Genomic DNA, 23,399 nt, shown 5'->3' on the forward strand with positions numbered 1-23,399 from the left:
CAGGGAAGTTACCTTTGGACCATCACTAATAGAGCATGATTTTAAGGTATAGCATTCAGGTATAGCACTGGCATTTGGTTACAGACTCCAAAATTCCCTTTTAAAACTGCCTCAGAAGTCTTTCCCTTATTTTTGATAGTGTAGTCCCTTGTTTTATCCTCAAGGAGTTACCCTTCCATGGTCTTCCAGAGCTCCATGGTGACCAGACTAATATCAAAGAATTCTCTTTTAGCTGGTCTTGTAGCTGGATATTGTGTTGTAGTGATAAACACTGTAACACGTGATGGAGTGTGTAATAGACTCAAAGATAAGAGGGCATTTTCCCTATCTTCAGCAAAGCTGACCCAGTTTTCCAACGTCAAAACCTGCAAGAAGAAGAAGTGACTATTGCGCATGCATTTCCGCCATATTGTCTACAAATGGACCAGCAAGAGACCAGGGAACCATTACTCTCCTCAGTCAAGACAGAAGATAGTTTACTGAAAGTCAGCACTCCCTAATTCAGCTTTCGATTCTCCATTTCCACTAGTGAGGATCATGGAAACATCTAGAATCAAAAGTTAAGTGCTTATTTTTAAGTTCCAGTTAAAATGTTTAGTTTTAAACTGTGGAACAGGTAATTAATTTGTGTGTGAAAGCTGGAAACTGGCGTTTCTTGCGAGCACATGTTCGGCACTTATGATTGTTGATCGTTAATTGTAACTTATGATTGTTGATCGTTAATTGTAAAAAGCGCAAATTGTTTTGAAGAATTTGTCATTCTATTAAGATGTTTTAATTAAAAGGAATGTTCCATAATTTATCAGTACAGGTAATCCTTTCAGTTAACGATGTCTACAATAGTCTAAGCAGTAGCCTACAACAGATTCAGTGAGAATAATTTAGACTAGATTAATAGTGGATGTTGTCTGTAGCCCATAACCTAGGATTACATATCCTTAAGTGTGAACTAAATAACCTGGATTAGGTAGTAACCTAAATTAAGGTAAGTAAGAACCTATTAAGGCATTCCCTGTTATGGGCCTAGGCAGCAGCCTAGTTTACACCAAGGTCCCTAAGATTAGATAATAACAGGCTACAGAATTTTTTCCTTTTACATAGACTGTACATTTAAGCATGATCTAAATAGTCCAGGACTAGGCAGTACCTTATGTTAGGTTAAGTGATAACCTTTTATGACATCCCAATAATGAGAACTAGACGACATAGTAATCTGTGCTAGATGAGATGGTAGCCTAGCTTTAAGGCTACACATTAAGGTAATTGTTTTATTTAAGGACTACTGGTTAAACCCATACCCTTAAGGATGAATTAAATAATCTGGATTAGACAATAGCCTGGATTAGGTAAGTGATAGCCTAACTATAAGGTTACACATTATTAAGTTACTGTTGTGTATAATAGACCAAACAGCCTAGGACTAGATAAAAACAACAACCTGGGTTAGACAAAAATGGTAGCCTAACTACCAGTATACTAGTAAGTTTCTGTTTTTATATAGCCTATACATGTAAGAGTGATCTAAAATCATCTGGACTAGGCAACACCCTATAGTAGGCTAAGAGAGAACATTTTAGGAAATATCCTATTACTGGTCTAAGCAGTAATTTAGTCCAAATAGCCTAAGATTAGAAATAAACAGTATCCTAGGCTTAAGAAAATGATAACCTAGTTTTATGACCCAGTAGCCTATCTATAAGGCTACATATTAGTGGAGTTCTTATGTAGCCTACATCCTGAAAGGTGCTATAAACCTAGAGCAGGCAGTAGCCGAAGCAGATTAAGTAGGAACCCCTTTTTAAGGGAATATCCTACTATTAGCCCAAAACAGTATTGGCTGAATATCAGAGAAAAGGGTAGTCTTGGCCACATAAAACAGAAAACTAGATTATAAGAGGGTTCTTTTCTGTATACTGTAGTTTATATCCTAAGTTTTAAGTAAACCTAGAATAGGCAGTGGCCTAGAATAGGTTAAGTGAGAACCCTCTAAGAAATCCTTTGTTCTTAGCTTAACGTAGATTATACTAGAAGCATTCACCTAAGCCATATAAAACAGTAGCTTGGGTTAGTTAAACAGATTAGTTCATAGCAGTTAGTCTGAATGGCATGACAATTAGAATTAAAATTTTACACAGCCATTACAAAAGGAATAACAGTGTACAGTATAAGTAATACAGCCATATACAGGTGTCAAGTCTTAAACCTTAGAAGGTTTAAGTTAACACAGTTATTAAATAAAATGTATTACAACTACACACTTGTCATCAAGTTAACCTGTAAGATAGAATATACTAACCATATGAGGCACTGTAGAAGTGTCCCTCATTAAAAACGATTAATACTAGCTAGTTTCTAATAACTTATTTTATATCACTACAGGGCCGCCATTATGCAGGACCCTCAGCTCAAGTGTTCCGTAGCAAATTGCTCAGCTCACTTTTTGCCGGTGGATATGGCTATTGCTACCTGCCATGAGTATAGTCCTTGTAAAAAACAAGGAAAATTTGCTTGGTCGCCAGAGATGTGCAAAATTTGTAGTATGCTCCCAGCAGCAAGTTTCAAGGATGAAATAGCTTGTTTTAAGCTGTCTCGATGGGTCCTAGGGTTCAATAGGGCTAAGGAAGGGGGAGATTATATCTTTCTGGCAGCAGATATTTAACTCTTTCTCAGAACAAGATCTATATTTGGGCCAAAACCCAGTAACATCAGTCTCCGGTACCTCCCAGGTTAACCCTACAGAGGAAGTAGAGGAATTTTCTCATAGGGGTGACATTCTTACAAGGGAACATGAAGTGGACATTGCCACTGAAATGACTTTGCTGAACCCAGAAGGATCAGGGAAACAAATTTCAGCTAGCCATGGGAGAAACCTTCCAGAAGTTCTATCCCCCATGCAGCTATCAGAGGCTGAACAGGATCCTTCCCCCAAAAGGAATACTAGGATTCACCTAACCCCAATTTAAATTACTAAATTTTCAGAGGGGTATAGTAACTCACCCAGGACTTTTGCCCCCTGGGTAACAGGCAGTTACAGCTCAGTCACTGATGCTATAATGGACATAATAAATGATTCCAAACAGAAAATTAAAGAAATTAAGTCAGTCATATACACCCCAAAGTGTAAAAGTACTGCATCCTGTAACCAAAAAGTGAGAGCTGATACAAATTCTGCCCAAACAAGGTCTGTTAGGATTCCAACTGGAACCAACAAAATGGCCAGTTCGGACTACAAAACTTGAGATCAAAACGTAATAGGGACTCCAGTACTCACCTCTGATGATACCCTTGGCGAGACGCCTCAATGTGCTTTTTTCTCTCCTGATGGGTAGCTCTTCGTTGGGTGATTCGGTAGAGCTGCAGACTGGCACTCGCTGGGCCGGAGTTTGATTCCCCGGCCGGCTGATGAAGAGTAAGAGGAATTTACTTCTGGTGATAGAAATTCATTTCTCGCTATAATGTAGTTCGGATTCCACAATAAGCTGTAGGTCCCGTTGCTAAGTAACCAGTTGGTTCTTAGGCACGTTAAATAAGTCTAATCCTTCGGGCCAGCCCTAGGAAAGCTGTTAATCAGCTCAGTGGTCTGGTAAAACTAAGGTATACTTTTTACTCTCCTGATGGTATCTAAATTATGAGAGAAAAACCATGACCGAAGTTGCACATTTAGAGTTTAGAGACAGGGCAGCATTCCCTACGACAGAGTGGCGGCTGGTACCTCCTTCACCAGACATGGAGAAACCACTAAAAGAAGCATTAAAAGCCATACTAGACATCCTTTACCAGGTCAAAGGAAAATGGATCTCTTCTTCCATCGTGAATAAAACTTAAATTGCTTATGAAGTAGCCCCGGCCTTCTGTCCCTTCACTTTCAAAATAATGAACCATGTGAAGGCAGATTTTCAGAACTTTGTAGTGACTAGAAAATGAGAGTCAATGGCAAATTTAAAGCCACTTGTTGTGAACATCCCAGTTTTGAAAAATTCCACCAAGGAATGGGCAACACTTCAACTCTCTTTTGAAAGGAAAAAGCTTCCTTTAGATACAGCTACTCAGCAGTTTGGGACCTCTATGAGAAGAATCTCAGAAGGACAGCCTCATCAGAATTTCATGCTAGGCTCCACCTCCTTAGTATGATAACCTCTACACCTTGCTGGAATTTGCCACTGAAAGGCTTCCATAAGATTCCAGGGCAATTTTTGCTATTGTGGCCAATAGTCTTATGAGAACCCTATTGGAAGCACTCTATGACTTTCTAGAATGGCATGAATGGAAACATTGGAGGGCTCCAACAAGTCACTCCCTAATGTGACTGCATTGTTACATTCTAACCCCTTCTGTAAGGATCTGCTTGAGGAGTCTGTTGTGGCTCAACTCAGCGAGCAAGCCCGCCAACAAAATTGTACAGTGTTTGCTCTTCTGGGGAAAGGGGAATTCAGGAAACAAAAAACCCACTATTCCCTTTAACCAACCCAAAAAAGGCTTGCTTTGATCAAAAATCATATAAGCCTTCAGTCACCCCCAAAACAGTTTTCCTCAAAAACAGGTAGGTGGTCAGAAGGGGCAATTCCCTACAAAGGGACAACAAGCAAGGACATCCTTTTCACAAGGTCCAAAAACCTTCTTATACTGTAAGGGAAAAAGAAAAGCAACTCCTAGAATGCCTGCCAAGGGAAGGCAGAGGAAGAGGCGGGTACCAATAGGAATTGTATGGTTAGGGGTTGGCTTCGACTACACCACAGGCAATGGAAGTCTTCCCTTTGGGGACACAGCATTATTTTCAATGGGCTGGGGTGGAAATGGTCTTATCCCCCACTTCCTTTACAGGGGTTCTTCCAGAAACCAGACCCCTCTCTGAAAGATTACATGCAGAAGGCCCTGTTAAAGGGAGCCATAGAGAAACATGCGTATATTCGCCACCAAGCACGCATCTTCAGTGTCCCCAAAAAGGATTCCTCCTAACGAAGAGTGATCGACCTATCAACACTGAACAAGCACATTGTTTGCCAAAAGTTTCACATGACTACTGCTGCCCAAGTAAGTTTAATCATTCCAAAAGGGACTTGAACAGCTTCTATAGATCTGAAAGATGCATATTGGCACATCCCTATCACCGTTCCCTTCCGGACAGAGAAAGATACATACAGGTTCAAAGTCATGCCTTTTGGGCTAAACATTGCCCCAAGAATTTTTACAAAATTAATAACAGTAGTTGTTCGAAAACTGAGACAAGGAATACAACTAACGGCCTACCTAGACGACTGGTTAATCTGGGGGCCCACGAGGAAAGAGGGCTTGAAAAAACTCAGAGCAGTGGTCCACTTACTCCAGTCAAAAGGTTTTATAATAAATTGGAAAAAATCCTGTCTCACACCCAGCAGACACTTTCGGTGGCTGGGGCTGTGTTGGGATACTCTTCGCAGCCTGTTGTCTCTCCCCATCAATACTTAAAACAGAATGAGGAAAAACCTCAAAACGTTCCTTGCACAGCACAAAGTTTCTAGGTAGCAATTAGAATGTATGATGGGCCTGCTGCACTTCGCATCACTAATAGAGCCAATACAGGCAATCCCTGGTTATCGGCGGGGTTCCGTTCCCGGCAATGTGACGATAACCGAAAATCGCAGACAACCGAAAATCGGCGCTAATAGCACCGATCCTCAGTTATCGGTGCCGGTATCTTGTTATCGGCGCCGATAACCGAAGATCCGCGCTGCCAACAACTGAGAATCAGCGCCAATAACCAAGAATTGGTGTCGAAAATCCAGTTATTGTCGTCGCTAGACAAGCGCCATAAAACCGGATAGCCAGTAACCGAGGCCGCCGTTCCCGGCAGTGTGACAATAACCAAAAATCACAAACAACCGAAAATCGGCAATAATAGCGCCAATCCTCAGTTATCGGTGCTGGTATCTTGTTATCGGCACCGATAACCAAAGATCCGCGCTGCCAATAACCGAGGATCAGCGCCGATAACCGGAGATTGGCACAGATAACCGGGAATCGGTGTCGAAAATCCAGTTATCGTCGTCACTAGACAAGCGCCGTAAAACCGGATAGCCAATAACCAGGGACTGCTTGTACTCAGATTGCGACTGAAAAATGTGAACAAAGTCTGGCTATTGCAAGCAAGAAAAAAGATAAGATATGAGACAGACCTCATTAAAAGGATAAAAAAAGTTGGGGAGATACTTCAGCCTTGGACCCGGAAGGAATCTGGTGAAACAGGTCACCCTGACTCCTCCATCTGCACAAGTGACAATACACACAGATGCGTCGTTGACAGGTTGGGGAGGACATTGGGAGGATCGGCAGGTGACAGGGTGGTGGTCAGCTACTCTAAGGAACTGTTATATCAATTTCCTAGAGCTGACAGCTGTCTTTTTGTCTCAAAAAACTCAAAACCTCCAGAAGAGAGACACATTTTGTTGGTTCTAGACAACACGACTGCAATATCCTGCATCAAGAGGTTGGGATCATGTCCACCTCCTCTCAATATGATAATGCTAGCCACCCTTTGGATAGCACAAGCAAGGAAGTGGCACTTGTCTGCAATTCACCTCATAGGGTCTCTCAGTGTAATAGCAGACTCTGTGTCAAGGAAAATGACAGCCTCAACAGAGTGGATGTTGGACAACCACTCCTTTCAAACAATAGCCAACATGTTTCCACAACCGGAAGTGGACCTGTTGCCACATACAAGGATCACAAACTTCCAGTATGTGTGTCTCCAAACTTGGACAGTCAAGCAACAGCAAGAGATGCCTTCCTACAAGACTGGAACAAACGGAGGACGATATAACTTTTTCTTCTATTGTCCCAGATTTCAAAGGTTTTGAGCAAGCTTTTAACCTTCAAAGGAACAGCTTACTTAATAGCCCCAAACTGGCCAAACAGGCTTTGGTTCCTATTACTTCAACAACGGGCAAAGAGATCAAATTCCACTATCATCCGCTGTTCTGTCCCAGACAGCAGGAGGGAAAGTCATCTATGCATCCCCCTTTCTGAGCCGAGACCTTCACTTATGGATTTTTAAAATATTACCGTATTTACAGTAAACCCCCCCTTATTCGTGTTCTCATGATTCGCGGACTCACGTATTCACAGATTTCTCTGTGGAACGTATCTACCCATTATTCATGGAAAATTCACCCATTTGTGGTATTTTTCACTGAGAAACATTTACTAATTACTGTATTTTCATATCATTTTCATGACTAAATGCACTTTTTGTGATAAAACTATTAAAATACTCGGGTATAAGCATTTTTAGAGGGCTTTTCTTGTGTTTAAACTATCAAACTAGGCAGTTCTAAGTGTTTTTTGAGGGGTTTTAAGTATTCACGGATTTTAGCTATTCGTGGGGGGTGCATATCTCCTGCGAATACGGGGGTTTACTGTACCGTGAAAATTGCTCACCCAACATTGCTAAGTACTTAGTGCAAAAATTATGGACAGCACCTGTCTGACAATACCAATCCGTATTATGTCCATACTGAGAGATTATATCCATACTGAGAGCCCAGTTAAGACTTCTATGGAAAACTTAAATTTTCTTATATACCTTTTGAAGACAAACACCTTGCAGTTACAACAATCATGGCATACAAGGCAGCATTAACAAAACCCTTGCTTTATGGATTCAGGATTGACTCTAGTATAGAAAATGTCACTTCTCTTCTGTGGTCTTTTGCACTATAAAGACCTGCTCCCGAAAGGCTTGCAATTACTTGGTCCCTGAACAAGAGGCTTAGACTTCTATCAACCCCTCAATTCAGTGGACCCAGTACAACCACAACTCACACATTCCAAAGGCAATCTTCTTGACTGCATTAGCAGCAGGAGCTTGTATTAGTGAAATGGGCTCTCTTAGACGGGGATGATACATCGCACATACAGCTGACCATCAATTATTAATGTCCCCTGGTCCATCATTCCTAGCCAAGAATGAGAATCCTTTAAGAAGGAAATCCCCTATTTTTTCTTTTTTTTTTAAGGAAACTTAATTTAGCAGATAAGACATTATGCCTGGTTCAAGCACTTAAGGTTTACCTAGAAGTCACGGCAAACATCCCAGAGGGTCCGATTCTCCTACACCCTAGCACAAACAGATCACTCTCTCTACAAGGGCTGAGAATGATTGTAGTCTCTCATTAAAACAGCAAATCCACACTCCTTTCCTAGGTCACATGATATTAGGAAAGTAAGTACGTCTTTCACTTTCTTCGGAAATCTCTTTCAAAGAATTCTCTGAATGTACAGGGTGGTCATCAGAGACAGTATTTTTAAAATACGTTATTGCCACAAGCTCAAACAAATTCAACTACACTGTGTATCAGTAGGTGGTATGGTTAGCCCTAACTCCATAGGCGCTACAGCGGAAAACCAGGGGGTCTTCCTAACAGGTGGGTATACTGACTATCGCTGGGGAAGGTGTGACAATACTTCAACCATACCCAGCATTCTTAGGTAAGTCACTATAGAACTTCACCCTAAAAACATATGTTCATGTTTAGTTTCTTGGTCTTTGTTACCAAAACCTGAGGGGTGTTTAGAATAAAGAATGGGCTTGAAACTTGTGGCCTGACCTCGGACTAGAAATGTATTTTCTTTGGGTTGTTGGGATTAAAATTTGAGAGCTCAAGCCTTGCGTCACCTGTCAATTTCTTTAAAGCTTGAGGGTGTAACAAGTGACTACACTATCAAAAAACAGCTTTTGACGTAGGAAAAACTTATTTTTGGTAGTCGCTGTCAAGTCCTCAACACCCTCCCACTTCCCTGACGAAAAAGCATGGGATTTCGGTAAGTGATCATCCTGCACTCACCAACAGAGAGTAATGGTTCCCTGGGCTCCCGCCGGTCTGTTTGTAGACAATATGGCAGACGCGCATGCGCAATAGTCACTTCTTCTTCTTGCAGGTTTTGACGTTGGAAAACTGGGTTAGCTTTGCTGAAGATAAGGGAAAATGCCCTCTTATCTTTGAGTCCATTACATACTCCATCATGTGTTATAGTGTTCATCATTATGACACAATACCCAGCTACAAGACCAGCTAAAAGAGAATTCTTTGATATTAGTCTGGTCACCATGGAGCTCTGGAAGACCATGGAAGGGTAACTCCTTGAGGACTCAGCAGCGACTACCAAAAATATGATTTTTCCTACATCAAAACCGGTTTTTTCATGAAACTCACCCAAGGTATCCCCAACCTTTTTTGGTTTAGAGTAAAGCAAATTTTGAATAATTCTGATTTAACGAGGAATGTAGTGGCTTCCTTTGCAATTTCTATAACTCCCTCCATGACATAGCCTCAACAACTTTACTGGACTTAGAAAGATCAAGTGAACTCAAGATTGATATTTCAAAATGACTCCAATGTAAGTGGCACAATTTTTAATTAAAAGGGTGAACTCCTGAGTGGTGCCTGTGTGGAATTTTAACTGCCATGAATAACACAGCTTTAACTGATAAGGGTAATTTTACAATTTTTTGGATGCCAGAAGTGGATTACAAGCTCATGGTATTTTCAATTTTTCTAATCATTTAATTTTAAAGATTCTGTAGTGACTCCACATCTTCCAGAAAACAGATATACAAGTAAATTTTTGTTGGGTACCAGCACTGTATATGGGAATGAAGAAGAAGATAAGCTTGCTAAAGAAACAGCAGCAAAACTACTTCCAAGGAGGTACTTCCAGGGAGTACTACATCTTATATTGAGTCCTAATGCATATATCAGAAAATCAGATGATGCTTGGCAACAATGGCAGAACATAAAGGTCCCAATAACAGCAATGGTAGAACTTATAAAGGTCCAAATAACATGAAAAAGTTTTATGTCCCATGGGGATATAGTGATATAACTAGGTAATGGGAAACTGCTAGGTCATCTGTGGGTTGGACATACTTTACATGACTTATCCATAGCTTTTTTTTACAGGCTGATGAACACCTGCCTTTCAAGAGGCCTGCTTAGTCCCCTTGACTGTAATGCATTAGTTGATCAAATGCCTGTCTTGGGGATTTAGGAGACCATTTTCTCTTCTTGCCAAGGTTCTCATTGAAAATGGAAGTTATAACTTTAGTAGTATTTTTAAATTAATTTATAACTTTATTGGCATTTTTAAATTTGTTGCAGGAATTGGCCTTCTGCTAACTTGATTGGTGTTTTTAAATATGTTAACATGAGCTGGCCTTCTGCAACAAATTGAAGTTTTAAAATATTTCAAGTCACAATATAATTATTTTAAGATATAATAACTTCAGTTCTATTTTTATTTTTGTTGAAGGATCTTGTCTTCTGCAGCAAATAAGATTTTTGTATATTTGAAGTCTGAAAACATGATACATTTTCTTTTAGGATTATTAATAAATTTTTTACTGTCTGCATAACATTAGTAATACTGTACTCCTAGTTACAGTGATAGCTCCGAATCTGATGCTGGCATTAGGTTTGAGGCCAACTTTCCTGATGCTGAATGCAGTAGTTCCTTGCTAGCTACTGTTAAAATTTTTTTACTGCAACACTTGATGCCACTTTAATGGTGTCCATGGAAATTTTAATCTGTGATGACAGAAATTATATCATGGACAATGATTCCCATAGTGCACTACAATCATTTTAATTAAAAACACCCATTAATTTTGTATAATTTTAAAATAGTTTTTTCTTATTTAACTGAGGCAAGGCTAGTAACCTCTGTTGGGTATGAGCACATGTAGGGATTGCTGGCTATGAGATGATTGATAGCCTAGCTGAATGATGCACAACAGTCTTTTGCCTTATCAGAATTTTTTTCTTATAATAAGAAAGGATGAGGGAGACCTGGCAACTTCCACAAGAGAGTTTTGTCAGCAGGATGATGCAGGATATTATTAGGTTGATTATTCCGTGTAAGTATAGCACAGTAATATGACAAGATGATGCGAGACTGCGCTCTGTCATGTAAACTGACTATGCCTGTATAGCACATGGATTTTTAACAGCTGGGAACCCCAAGTCTTTTTGGGGTGACTTCTTGTCTAACTGGCTGTGAGGCATTTGCAGGTTGAATGTCAGAGTCTTGGGAGTGCGAAGATAAGAAAGTGTATTCTTTATCTAAGATACTTGAATAGGAAGTTGTCTTTGAATCTTATTTAGTTCTTAAGTTTATTGAAGAAGCAGATCTCCATTTATCTGTTATTTTGGCTGAATAAGTAAATGTTTAATACTGTAAGATGCTATCAGGTTATGACTTTTATAAGTCTGTATAGTCTTTGAAAATATTGTTTCTTGACCTTTAATGAGTTTTACTTACGTATATGAAAATATATAGACATGTATATGTACTGTATACGTTCATTATAACTTGGTCTCTTTCAGTATCTGTTCCCTTCAATGTTGTCACGAGTTAAATAATTTATTTAATCAACCATTACACTTGCCACACTGGTGGAACAGAATAGCTGTCACCACACTATTCACCTTTGGAAAAATGAAAGCATATATAAAAATAAGATTGTTCATAAAACTTAGCCATAACAAATCAAACAAAAAAAAAAACAAGATACGTAAAGATATACTGTAGTGCAGTTGTGATTTCTGTAGGATTTGGTGTTTAGCTGCTTTCTATGTGCTTCTTGTCACAATATGAACTTGATTCCCTTGCTATTGCATCTTCAATGCTCTCAATATTTTAATGATGTATATTACTAACAGGGCTGATAAAAATTCTGCTTAAACAGGGCACAAGTGGAACTATCAAAGAAAAAATCTCTCTCAAAAATTGTACTCTTGGTTGTGCTTTTATTTCTGCATTTCCTGAATACTGTTCAATTTCTTCCATGAGCATGTTAGACCTTCAACTCAAAAATAAAGCAAATTTCACATTTAAGGTCTCATTTAGAGGTCTTGAAATGATTAGATTGCAATTTCTAAAGAAGTGATAGGATATTTATCAAAACTATCACCTAAAATATTTGTTAAATAATTTAATTTGTTAAAGACTTATAATTTTATTTCAAACTAACAAAAATAAATATGAGAACAAAATAAATCTAAAAGTTAAATGTCAATAACAAAACTTTGATCAGAATATGGAATGTGAGACCCAGGTCTAAAGGATTCAGATGGCAAAGGCATTTTGCTCACACAAGTGTTTTGAGAAGCTATGTACAACAATAGTATAAACATGATCTTATTCATATTCAACGCTTTGCATGCTTGTACATTCCAAGTATGGAAACATGAAATCACTCTTCATCACACTTGCAGACTTACCAAATTTAATATAACTTTAAACTAAAAAAGTAAACAAAACAATGGCCATTATGAGAAAGCAATACCTTCTCAATCAAACTTACCCTTTTCTGGTTTAGATGCTTGATCTGGATTAAAGCTGTTTTCTGTTTCTAAAGACCTTGGCCGCGTTAATGATTCCACAGCTGTCAATGACCGCTGATAGGAAGAAGCACCATCAGATAGGGACCTGTTGCAAGAAAACACATTGCTACTATCAGAAAGATTCAGTTAATAATGTACAACCAACTATTTTACAGAATCAAAACACACACAGACATTAGCCACTACAATATTTGCAGCATACACTAATCTCATTTATTTTCACTTCTGGAGCCCTAGAAGGAAAATTCATAACTCACAGGTTGTATCAAAAGCCCAGATTAATCAATTGAATTATATTACTCACGCATCATTAAAAACATAGAGTAGTTAAAAAAAAAGTAAAATTAATTTTTTAATACAAACCAATAACTTTTGTTTATAACAGAATCTTGTCAGACAAACCTTTGAAGAAAGAAAATTTCATTTCTCTGATAAATGAGCAGTGCATATGCTTCAACATGTCTCGGCTGACAACTCAGCTCACCCTACATGTCATAAGCCTTTGACAACCAAAATGTTGTCCAGAGAAGACGGCTATTAAGTATAATACAATAAACCCCCGTATTCCCGTTCTCACGATTCGCGAACTCACGTATTCGAGGATTTCTCTGTGGAACATATCTACCCATTATTCATGGAAAATTTGCCCATTTGCGGCATTTTTCACTGAGAAATATTCACTAATTACTGTATTTTCATATCGTTTTCATGACTAAATGCTTTTTTTGTGATAAAACTATTAAAATACTCAGGTATAAGGATTTTTAGAGGGTTGTTCTTGGGTTTAAACTATCAAAATAGGCAGTTCTAAGTGTTTTTAGAGGGGTTTTCAGTATTCATGGATTTTAGCTATTCGTGGGGGGTGCAGTATGCATCCCCCACAAATACGGGGGGTTTACTGTACCTTGTCTTTAGATAATCATATTTTGTGTAATAACAAATACATAATTATAGTGGCAAATCATAATTCAAGTGGGGAGGATTTGAGCTGTCAAATTCCCACTGTTAAAATGAGATAATTGGACTTGATTATGACAAGGGATGTGAGCTGGAAACCATATATCAGTCCCTTTAGGGGGCTTGTATATAGTTCAAAGCTTCTACAAAGAAGGCAAATTTGTTTTTGTGGCTCTTTGGTTATGTCCTAATGTTTTATGGATACTTACTCACATGGTTAAATATTTTGTCCTTTATGTATGATGTGCAATCATATAAACTTGAAGTTTACATCATAATTATGCCATAATGGAGAATAAGAGGGGGGGAGTGTGAGAAACGTGATAATAGTCTGACTTGCCTAGAATCCTCCTCCAAAGGATGGAACCATTTCTTCTGATGCTAAAACAAGTACCTAAAAAGTATGTATCCTGCTACTTCGTGTCATATAAAAAAAAAAAACAATGTTGTGAGACACCTTCAAGGTTCCACCATTAGAACAGTACTGACATCTAAATTATTCTTAAAAAATTAATTAAGTTGACAAAACTCTCACCTCATGACTGCTGAGTTCAACCTGACTTTGTCATTTCCCATGTTTTTGCAAGCAATAACAAATGCTCTCTCAAGTCGATAAGGGACTATTTCTGGTGATGGCTGCCTTAGTTTTTCTTGTAAATAAAATAAAAAAATAAACCAAATTGTGCCTCGTCTGATGTCCCTGGTTCTTTGAGGGTAGAATTGGACAAAGAAGAATCATCGTCTCATACACGATGAAGCAGGAAAAGATAAGCCAACAGAATTCCAGCCTGAAAGATGCTAGAGTTGAGGGCAAGACCAACTTCAACATAAGGTCAAGAGAAGAGGTCTTTCTTAAAGTTCTTATTGTGCTCTCACTAAGCTTTTCAGGAAGACAGCCAACTCCCAATTCAGTAGCTTCATAGTTGGGTTGGTTATTGGTTTCTGGAAATTGGTGACACTCTTGTATTATTTAATGGTTGATACTGATTATCTAGTTTCCCCTAACACATGGATCACATTAACATTCCCTCCATTACACCAGCTACAAGGAATTTCCATTTTGACCAGCACAATCACACTTAAGTTTTATATGACTGTTTTCTTTAAAAAATCCTGTTATTGGATACCATCTAGGCACGATGATCCAAGATGACTAAGTTCTGTTGAAAATTGAGGAAATGTGGTTGTCTTATAAAGAATCTACAGCTGGTGGTTTTCCTGGATCTCTCTAACAACAGTCTGAGAAAATCTGAAAGCCCAACCTGATTCACCCAGAGGTGGGCTATCAAGGATATTCTGAGATTTACTGTTACTTTTCACTTTGTTGAGTACTTTCCTCATTTCAGGTTGTCAGGTCTGGTAGGACTGAGCAATACAACAATACCTTGTTACTGTTGGTGGCTTGCACATACAGGCAGTCCTCACTTATCAGCGGCTTTGGTTTTACGGCACTTGACTACTGACGTTAATCAGATTTTTGGTGAAGGTAAGCAATTTTCGGCGTCGGCAAGCAGTTTATCGGCGCTAGTAAGCGGTTTACTGGTGCCAATAAGTGGTTTACTGGCGCTTGCAACATCATAAACGCCATTTATTACCATAAATATCAGCAATTTTCGGTTGGCGGCGCTCGGCTGGGGAACAGAACCCCAGACGTTAACTGAGGACTGCCTGTACATGTACTGGGTTGGACTGACCACTCTGAGGGAAAACCTGATCTCCTCTGCCGAAGCTATCAGTTGAAACATTGTTTCCTGGGCACAAACCTATGACAATATTTATTTTGTATTCCTGGGTCTCCATGAAAACATTTATGGCAACATAAGGTAAGCTTCTCATCTTTGTGGCTCCCCGCTTGGGGACAGCACACATCACTTGACTCACAATAATTGCATTAGCAATCCTATGGCCTGCACCATATAATAATTACTATTTCCTGCTATGCTATTTGAATGAATTTTGCAGGTAACATTCAAATTGCTTGAATAGGCCACATATGACAATATGGAAATTTCTGTGGCATCACTCAGACTTCAGGTTAGTGACATGGGGAATAAAGTAAGTCACCCATAAGATTTCATGAGGGAAACTGCTACATCTCCCAATCCTATTCCATCTTGCATATAATTGTCCATAAATACGCTCAGGGAACATTGCCATTTTTAGTTATATATTTTTTATATAATGTTCAATATAATAGTAATTTTGCAATATTAAGTACAAAAATATCATAAAGAACATTTATAACTCACTAAAATTAACCTGTATTTTTACAGGTGTCTCAGCAAAAAGACGCTGTGCAGGGTATTAACTTCCTGTGGTAGGTACAGAAAATTTTTGAGAAGTTTTTTTATGCCATGATCATTTGCATTTCTTCCTCTTTCCATTGATTTTTTTTTACAGACTTTAAAGTTTGCCTAGTCATGGGGTTTTGATAATGAATATTTAGGGTGGCCTGTGAGGGTTAATTGAGCAACTGATGATGTATTGTGGTACTGTGTTACTTCTACCATCCTGCCTACAACATACTGCTCAACAGCTTTAAGGAGTGGATAAAATTTTAAAATTCTAAAGTAGTGTATGTAACAGCATTTATCCCATTTGGAGCCAGATCCTTACTAGCTGGAAGTCCAAAAAATGAGCTCCCCAGTCCCTTGTGGAGGCACCTAGGCAAACTTCTAATAAATGAGAGATCAGTCTAACTCTCCTTTTTCAGAGGCTGGTGTCATGCCACTCCTGTCCACCCACAATCACACTGTCTGAGACAAAAACTATTAAATTTTCTGGTTGTGCTGTAGTTGATCATGACCTTTACAGCTGAAAATACAGAGTGAAAGTTTTGAATTGTCTGTAGTGGATCACCTTTACTGGAAAGATTAGCTAGGAGAAACTACCACAGGCCTGCTGGGAACACATTCCAGGGAAAACATTGTAAAGAAACTTCAGATTCTGTCCTCTGTAGATCAAACCAAAGTGTCCATTCTGCTGATCTATATATGAAGATTAGACAGCCGTTACAACCAATGCTACATCTGATCAGTTGTTAAGACATATCTCAAGCTCATCCCTTTCCTGTGTTCCCAGATTGATCATTACTGACTCTAGATCTCTGGTAAAAACCTGCAAGAGGAGGCCAGTCCAGCACATTACAGGCAGTCCCCGGTTATCGGCGGGGGTTCCGTTTTGAGGGTGTGATGATAACCGAAAATTGCCACTAACCGAAAATCGGGGATTATCGGTGCTTTTTCAGCGATTTTCAGGGCTTATCAGTGCCAAAAAGCACCAATTTTCGGTTATCGGCACCTCTGTTAGGTATGTATCGGCGCCAATACCCAATTATCAGCGCCGATAAGCAGAAATCGGCATTAAAATTGCCGATTTTCATCACTAGACATGCGCCATAAAACCGGATCACCGTTAACCGAACCCACCATTAGCCAGGGACTGCCTGTACTTTGAATTAGGATGGTTTCACCACCTAAGGCAAGGAATCCGTGAAACCTGCATCTTTAACCCTTAAACGCCTACTGGACGTATCATACGTCGACTAAAATTGTCTGTTGGGTGCCAAGTGGACGTACTGTACGTCGACTACAAAAAATTTCAACTTTCGGTCAACTTTGACTCGACCGAAATGGTCGAAAAACGCAATTGTAAGCTAAAACTCTTACATTCCAGTAATATTCAATCATTTACCTTCATTTTGCAACAAATTGGAAGTCTCTAGAACAATATTTCGATTTATGGTGAATTTTTGAAAAAAACTTTTTCCTTACGTCCGTGCGGTAACTCAGCTGAAAATTTCAGAAATTCTTTCGTCATTTTGTTGTAATTTTTGCACTGTTTTATATTAGCTGTTACGTAAAGTTTTATATATGAAAATGTGCGCAATTTCATGTAATATACAACAAAATACAACCCATGGTTGTAGCTTTTATCAGTTTGGAAATATTTTCTTATAAATCTTGATAACTGCCAAAATTTCAACCTCCAGTCAACTTTGACTCGACCAAAATGGTAAAAAAACGCAATTGTAAGCTAAAACTCTTACATTCTAGTAATATTCAATCATTTACCTTCATTTTGCAACAAATTGGAAGTCTCTAGCACAATATTTCGATTCACAATGAATTTTTGAAAAAAAAACTTTTCCTTACGTCCGGCGCCAGAAATTCTTTTCATCACGTTGTCGTAATGTTTGCACCGTTTATATTAGTTGTTACATAAAGTTTTATATATGGAAATGTGCGCAATTTCATGTAGAATACAACAGAAAATAACTCATGGTTGTAGCTTTTATCAGTTTTGAAATATTTTCATATAAATCACGATAACTGCCAAAATTTCAACCTTCGGTCAACTTTAACTCGACCAAAATGGTAAATAAACACAATTATAAGCTAAAACTCTTACATTCTAGTAATATTCAATCATGTACCTTCATTTTGCAACAAACTGGAAGTCTCTAGCACAATATTTCGATTTATGGTGAATTTCTGAAAAAAAAAACTTTTTCCTTACGTCTGCGCGCGGTAACTTCGGCCAACATCTCAGAAATTCTTTAAATCACGTTGTCGTAATGTTTGCATCGTTTTACATGAGTCGTTACATAAACTTTTATATATGAAAATGTGCGCAATTTCATGTAGAATACAACAGAAAATAATTCATGGTTGTAGCTTTTATCACTTTTGAAATATTTTCACATAAATCACAATAACTGCCAAAATTTCAACCTTTGGTCAACTTTAACTCAACCGAAATGGTCGAAAAACGCAATTGTAAGCTAAAACTCTTACATTCTAGTAATATTCAATCATTTACCTTTATTTTGCAATAAATTGGAAGTCTCTAGCACAATATTTCGATTTATGGTGAATTTTTAAAAAACATTTTCCTTACGTCCCGGCGCGGTAACTTGGCGAACATCTCAGAAATTCTTTAAATCACGTTGTCATAATGTTTGCACCGTTTTATATTAGTCGTTACATAAACTTTTATATATGAAAATGTGCGCAATTTCATGTAGAATACAACAGAAAATAACTCATGGTTGTAGCTTTTATCAGTTTTGAAATATTTTCATATAAATTACGATAAATAGAAAAAATTCGACCTTCGGTCAACTTTAACTCGACCGAAATGGTTGAAAACTGCAATTGTAAGCTAAAACTTTTACAGTCTAGTAATATTCAATCAATTAGCTTCATTTTTCAACAAACGGGAAGTCTCTAGCACAATATTTCAATTTATGGTGAATTTTTGAAAACAACATTTGTTTACGTCCGCGCATTACGGATTCATGCATCATATTGTGATAATATTTTCTCTGTGTTGCTTTGATCGTTTTACAATTTGTTATATACCAAAATCATCGCAATTTAGAGTACAATACAAAGAAAAAAAAATAATCCGTTAGCTTTAACCGTTTTGCTCACAGCACGATTTGTATAAAATTATATATGAATAATTTTTTTGGCGCTGTCATATATTTCAATATTTATATATGATATTTTTTTTCATTTCTGATGGTTGCACACTAAACTTCAGGCAATGACAAAAAAGGAGCCAAAAATGAACTCTTAATCTTAAAAACTAAGCGTGCTGTGATTTTTTTGAAAAAAACTTTTTTTCCGCTTCGGCTCTAACTCCCGAACGCCGCCGGCATACGGGAGACGTTTTTGTAAATAGAGGCTCAGCGTTTAAGGGTTAAGATCTATCAGTGCTAAAAATTTCCTGGTTTTTTATTGTGACAGACCAAAAGGATGGTCTCTAGTTGGCAAAGAGTCTATTTAAGTAACTGATTCAAAGGGCTAAGATCAATAAAGGTATGCAAACCTCCTAGTGATCTGTGAGCAGTGAATATGCAGCTATAAAAACAGTAAAGCATGCCATTACTTCCTCTACTGCTCCCTTTTCCATCAATCTCATCTTCTTGTTAGCCTCTGAACTGTATTGGGATTACTTCATACAAGCAAGGCTCTGCTCCCAACTTCTCCTACTACCTCCAATGTTACTGGAGGCAAGCTCTTACTGGAGGAGTTTGAGATTGTGAGAAGTACGTTGATCTCTGTCTTTCCTCTGAAAGGAGCTCTACTGGTAACTTTATTTTGTCTTCTCCCTTAAAAAGACAACTGCTACTGCAGTGATGGAATCTTATGGATGGAATGTCTATAAGAAGGCGTTCTTGAATATATTGGTTATCCTTTCCCTTGGAAAGAAGACTGAAGTGTCTGGTGAGGCTCCCAGATGTTGAAAGTGACTGCAAAGTATACTTTCCAGAGCAGACATCTCTGATGTGTCTCTTTGCTGACCCCCCTTGTTGCTGAACTGATCTTGCCAACTAGACCACAAATAGCTGACTCTGGGAAGAATTGAGAATTCATAAAATCTGGCAGTCTTAAGTCTCTCCCACCAAATACTCTCGCACACATCCATGGGTGAATGGTGAGCTTGGGAAAAACAAACTGAAACTGGACTCATCAAAACAAGGAGACTTGTGGCTTTTTTGGCTAGGCATCCACTCTAAATATCAAAATGCTGTCCTTTTCTCTGGCAAACTCTGTACTTAAGAAGGCTGTAGTTCTTAGGAGACTTTCAAATATGCTTGACTGACACCTGAATAGAGCAGATAAAATGGAAAAACACCCCTTTCCTTTTAATCCTTTCCTAGATCAATTATTTTTACCAAATGTCTCATTTAGGGCACTTACTTTTATTTAATAAATTAATATTTAATAAATTAAGAATAAACAAAATAGGAATAAGATATTACAGTACATACGTATATGTTTCTTTGGTTTTACTCCTTCATATTAAAATGCACTCCTAAATATTCGCCCCTAGATTAAAACAAGTTACTGTGTGCTCTGCAATGATATTAAATGGTAAAATAAAAGGCAAAAGGTTCATCAATAAATAAAAGCAAAAAGATTAATCACTAATATTGCATCTGTGAAACATTCAGATTAAATCACTAATACTGCATCTGTGAAATATTCATTCTCTATTTTAGGAAATACGTGAATAATACATTTGCTTTTGCTCTAGAATGAAGCAGGATGCCAAAACAGTCTTATTTCAATCCAAAATTGAAAAACTCTGAAAACAATGGTAGAAGGCAAGCAGACTCATCATATGCAATGTGGGGTTAGTATGGTCAAAGACATCTCTGAAAGACTCAATGTCTCCACATTCAGTGCTGCTATATGATCCATGGGCAGCACCTCACTGGCCAGCCAGTCACCCAATTGCTGGGTGTTATATGGAGAGACTTCTCTTGTTCCAATCAATCTCCTTACACTTGAAGAAGACCACACAAGTCTACTAAAAACCTCAGCCAGATTATATCCTTCCAGATCTAACACTCCAAAGTCTCAAAGCTTTTCCTTTCCCTAAGTGAGAGCCAAGAATTCTTTACAAAATTATTTATTTTAGAGACAAGGCAAAGACACATAGGCATGTGGGTCTTTAATAATACTAAATCAAAGGAAGAGATGCATAAAATCACAATGGTAATAATATCTGAGGCGGCAAAAATTGCTCAATTTTAAGCCCATGATAAAATTAACAGACTCCATCAAATTTTATTCAGATCGATTGAAGACCCAGGATCATGTTGGCACTGCAGCTGTGCATAATGACGAATCTCATGTAGCTAAATTATCTAGTAGTACTTAAAATTTTTACTGCTGAATTGACATCCATATAGAAATCTTTTGAGAGCTGAGATTTCACAATTTATTCAGATTCCTTTAGTGCCCTTACAGCCATCAGGCAACTTAGCCCTTCTCATCCAACTATTCAGAAAATCCAGAGATGGCTCTGTTGGCTTGCATCTCATTACATATCAGTCCATTTTTTGGGTGCCAGCCAATAATGGTATTGGAGGTAATGAACAAATAGATGTGGAAGCCAAATATGAAATTAAACTGAATGTTGCTGAACATCCCTAAGTTCCTTATACTTTACTGACATGGTATGGCCTCTCCAGTTTTATATTATACGAAATTGGAAAAATAAATGGAATCCCTTCTCTGAGAATACCTTAAAATATCAAAAAATATCCATCCACTGACTTTTGGTCATCATCATACCAGAGTAATCTGGGACTTGAGACTAAGCTGAGTACACTGAAGATAGGTCATACTCATTTAACTCACAAGTTCATCCTGGAGGATGACAGTCACAAATGTGTGATATCTCCCTTAGTATGGAGCACATATTGGTGTAAATTACTGTCCCAAGTATGTAGATGAGAGGAGGCAACATCAAATTCCAGGTTCCACAAATGGGGTTTTAAATAAAAAGTGTTAATAACATCATTCAATTTTTAAAGGCTACTGATATTTTTTATGGTAACTAACCATTTTCATCTGTTACTTGATTATTAGTAATCAATTTAACAGTTTTTCTAATAATCATCTTTCATGATGGTACTGAACACCAAACAGTTCCACTGCCAGGTCATCAGACCATACTTTCATAAAATCAGTTAAACACTGGTAATCATTTTACATACAAAAGCATTTAATTTCTCATTATTAAAAATAATTTCCAGCATATGTCAACAGTTTCCACATGGAAGAACTACTGTACTCTGAAAGTAAACCAAGTAGGAATGAAAATATTCCAAAATGATCCCATGAACTAAAAGTATGCATGCTGCAAATATACAAAGAAAATACAATGGAAATACTAGGAGTAAAAATAATAACAATCATGCCACAAAAACAAAATAACTTACATATTAAGTCTAAGGTCCGTCTTCTCATTACATGACTGCTATGTGTTGCAGTCAACAAGGAATAAACTTTTAAAAAATCTGGAACTCAATATTTTTACCTACAATGCCCATTAACCCATTAGCATGCAAAGTTGCATGCTTTACCTGACTCAGTGCTCAACTATTGACCTGCAGAACACAAGTTAATTGCCATCCTAATAGACATTACAAAAATGTGCTAAGCCCATCCCCCTTGATGTAATGATGCAATAAAAACACTTCACAAAAAAACTGAATGGAAAGTAATGTTTCACACACCACAACATTAACTGACCCAGAGCTTCCCAAATTTCAACATTAAATTCATGGTTCTTAATTCCGACAATCACTCTCTAAGATAAAACTTACCTAGTAATAATTCTATTAGTTCTGGTAACCAGGTCACACATAAAGTTACAAGACCATTACAATCAAAATTCAAATAAATTGCAGCATTTTCAAACATTCAAAAATATTTAAGTGACAAGCTAGAAATCTCCTAACTCAATACTTCTCTCGTCAGATTACAAAAGTGGTAACTAGCACATTCCCTCCAGTGCAAGCATCTTGATCTGGCTACAAGAAGGGTCTTCTCTCATTGGTCATTTTACTACATATCCTAATTTTAAGAATTTATTACACAGAAAAAGAGTCATGCCTATCAACTGCAAAAGGCAAACTGCGAACTAAACACCTAAGAATGTCCACAAAATTCAAAGATGCTGAAGGAACCTCCTTAAGAACAAATACAACTAGAACAAATTGCAACTAGAGCAACAAATTTCTCTACTTGAAAGGAAAACAGAGTTCAACCTAGAAATTTAGGGAAGAAAGTCTTTTGGAATGACCATCCATAAATGGAGAAGACAAAATTTATTCTGTTCCATATGAAGGGAAGAACTTCAATAAATGTTTAAACAAATATTCAAAAATATTCATGCTCTATATACATTGGTTCTTTTCTTGCAACAAAGCAGACAGCTTGTAATGACTTTTAGTATAAATGCCTTTGGGGACTCAATGTTCCATTAGAGGAGAGAGAGCTCTTGGCAGTGGGGTCTCAAAGAAGGCCCAAGGAAGATGTGTGAAGATCTCAGGTTACCGTGGCAACGCTGATCCCACATATCGCCATTAGCCATTACAATCACATCACACCTGTATGGGGATGTAAGTAGAATTGGGAAGGATATCTCCCTATTAGAGATTAGTACCTCTCTTAAAGTCATACACTGCATTAATGGAGGCATAACTTTCCTGAGAATTGCCTACTTCTATATATCTACAAATTGTAAGTAGATATGGGT

General features: G+C 37.8%; 1 protein-coding gene across 50 annotated transcripts in view; it reads right to left on the bottom strand.

Moving 5' to 3' along the window:
- The window catches only part of l(1)G0196 (inositol hexakisphosphate and diphosphoinositol-pentakisphosphate kinase), a 525,389-nt gene that overhangs the window by 82,529 nt on the left and 419,461 nt on the right, over nt 1–23,399 (bottom strand). For all 50 annotated transcript variants that reach the window (XM_067124577.1, XM_067124561.1, XM_067124576.1 and 47 more), the window contains one exon: nt 12,338–12,462. In XM_067124577.1, coding sequence (XP_066980678.1) covers nt 12,338–12,462 — 125 coding nt within the window. The remainder of the gene's footprint in view (nt 1–12,337; nt 12,463–23,399) is intronic.

This window comes from Macrobrachium rosenbergii, chromosome 22, assembly GCF_040412425.1.
Source record: "Macrobrachium rosenbergii isolate ZJJX-2024 chromosome 22, ASM4041242v1, whole genome shotgun sequence".
NCBI classification, from domain to species: domain Eukaryota; kingdom Metazoa; phylum Arthropoda; class Malacostraca; order Decapoda; family Palaemonidae; genus Macrobrachium; species Macrobrachium rosenbergii.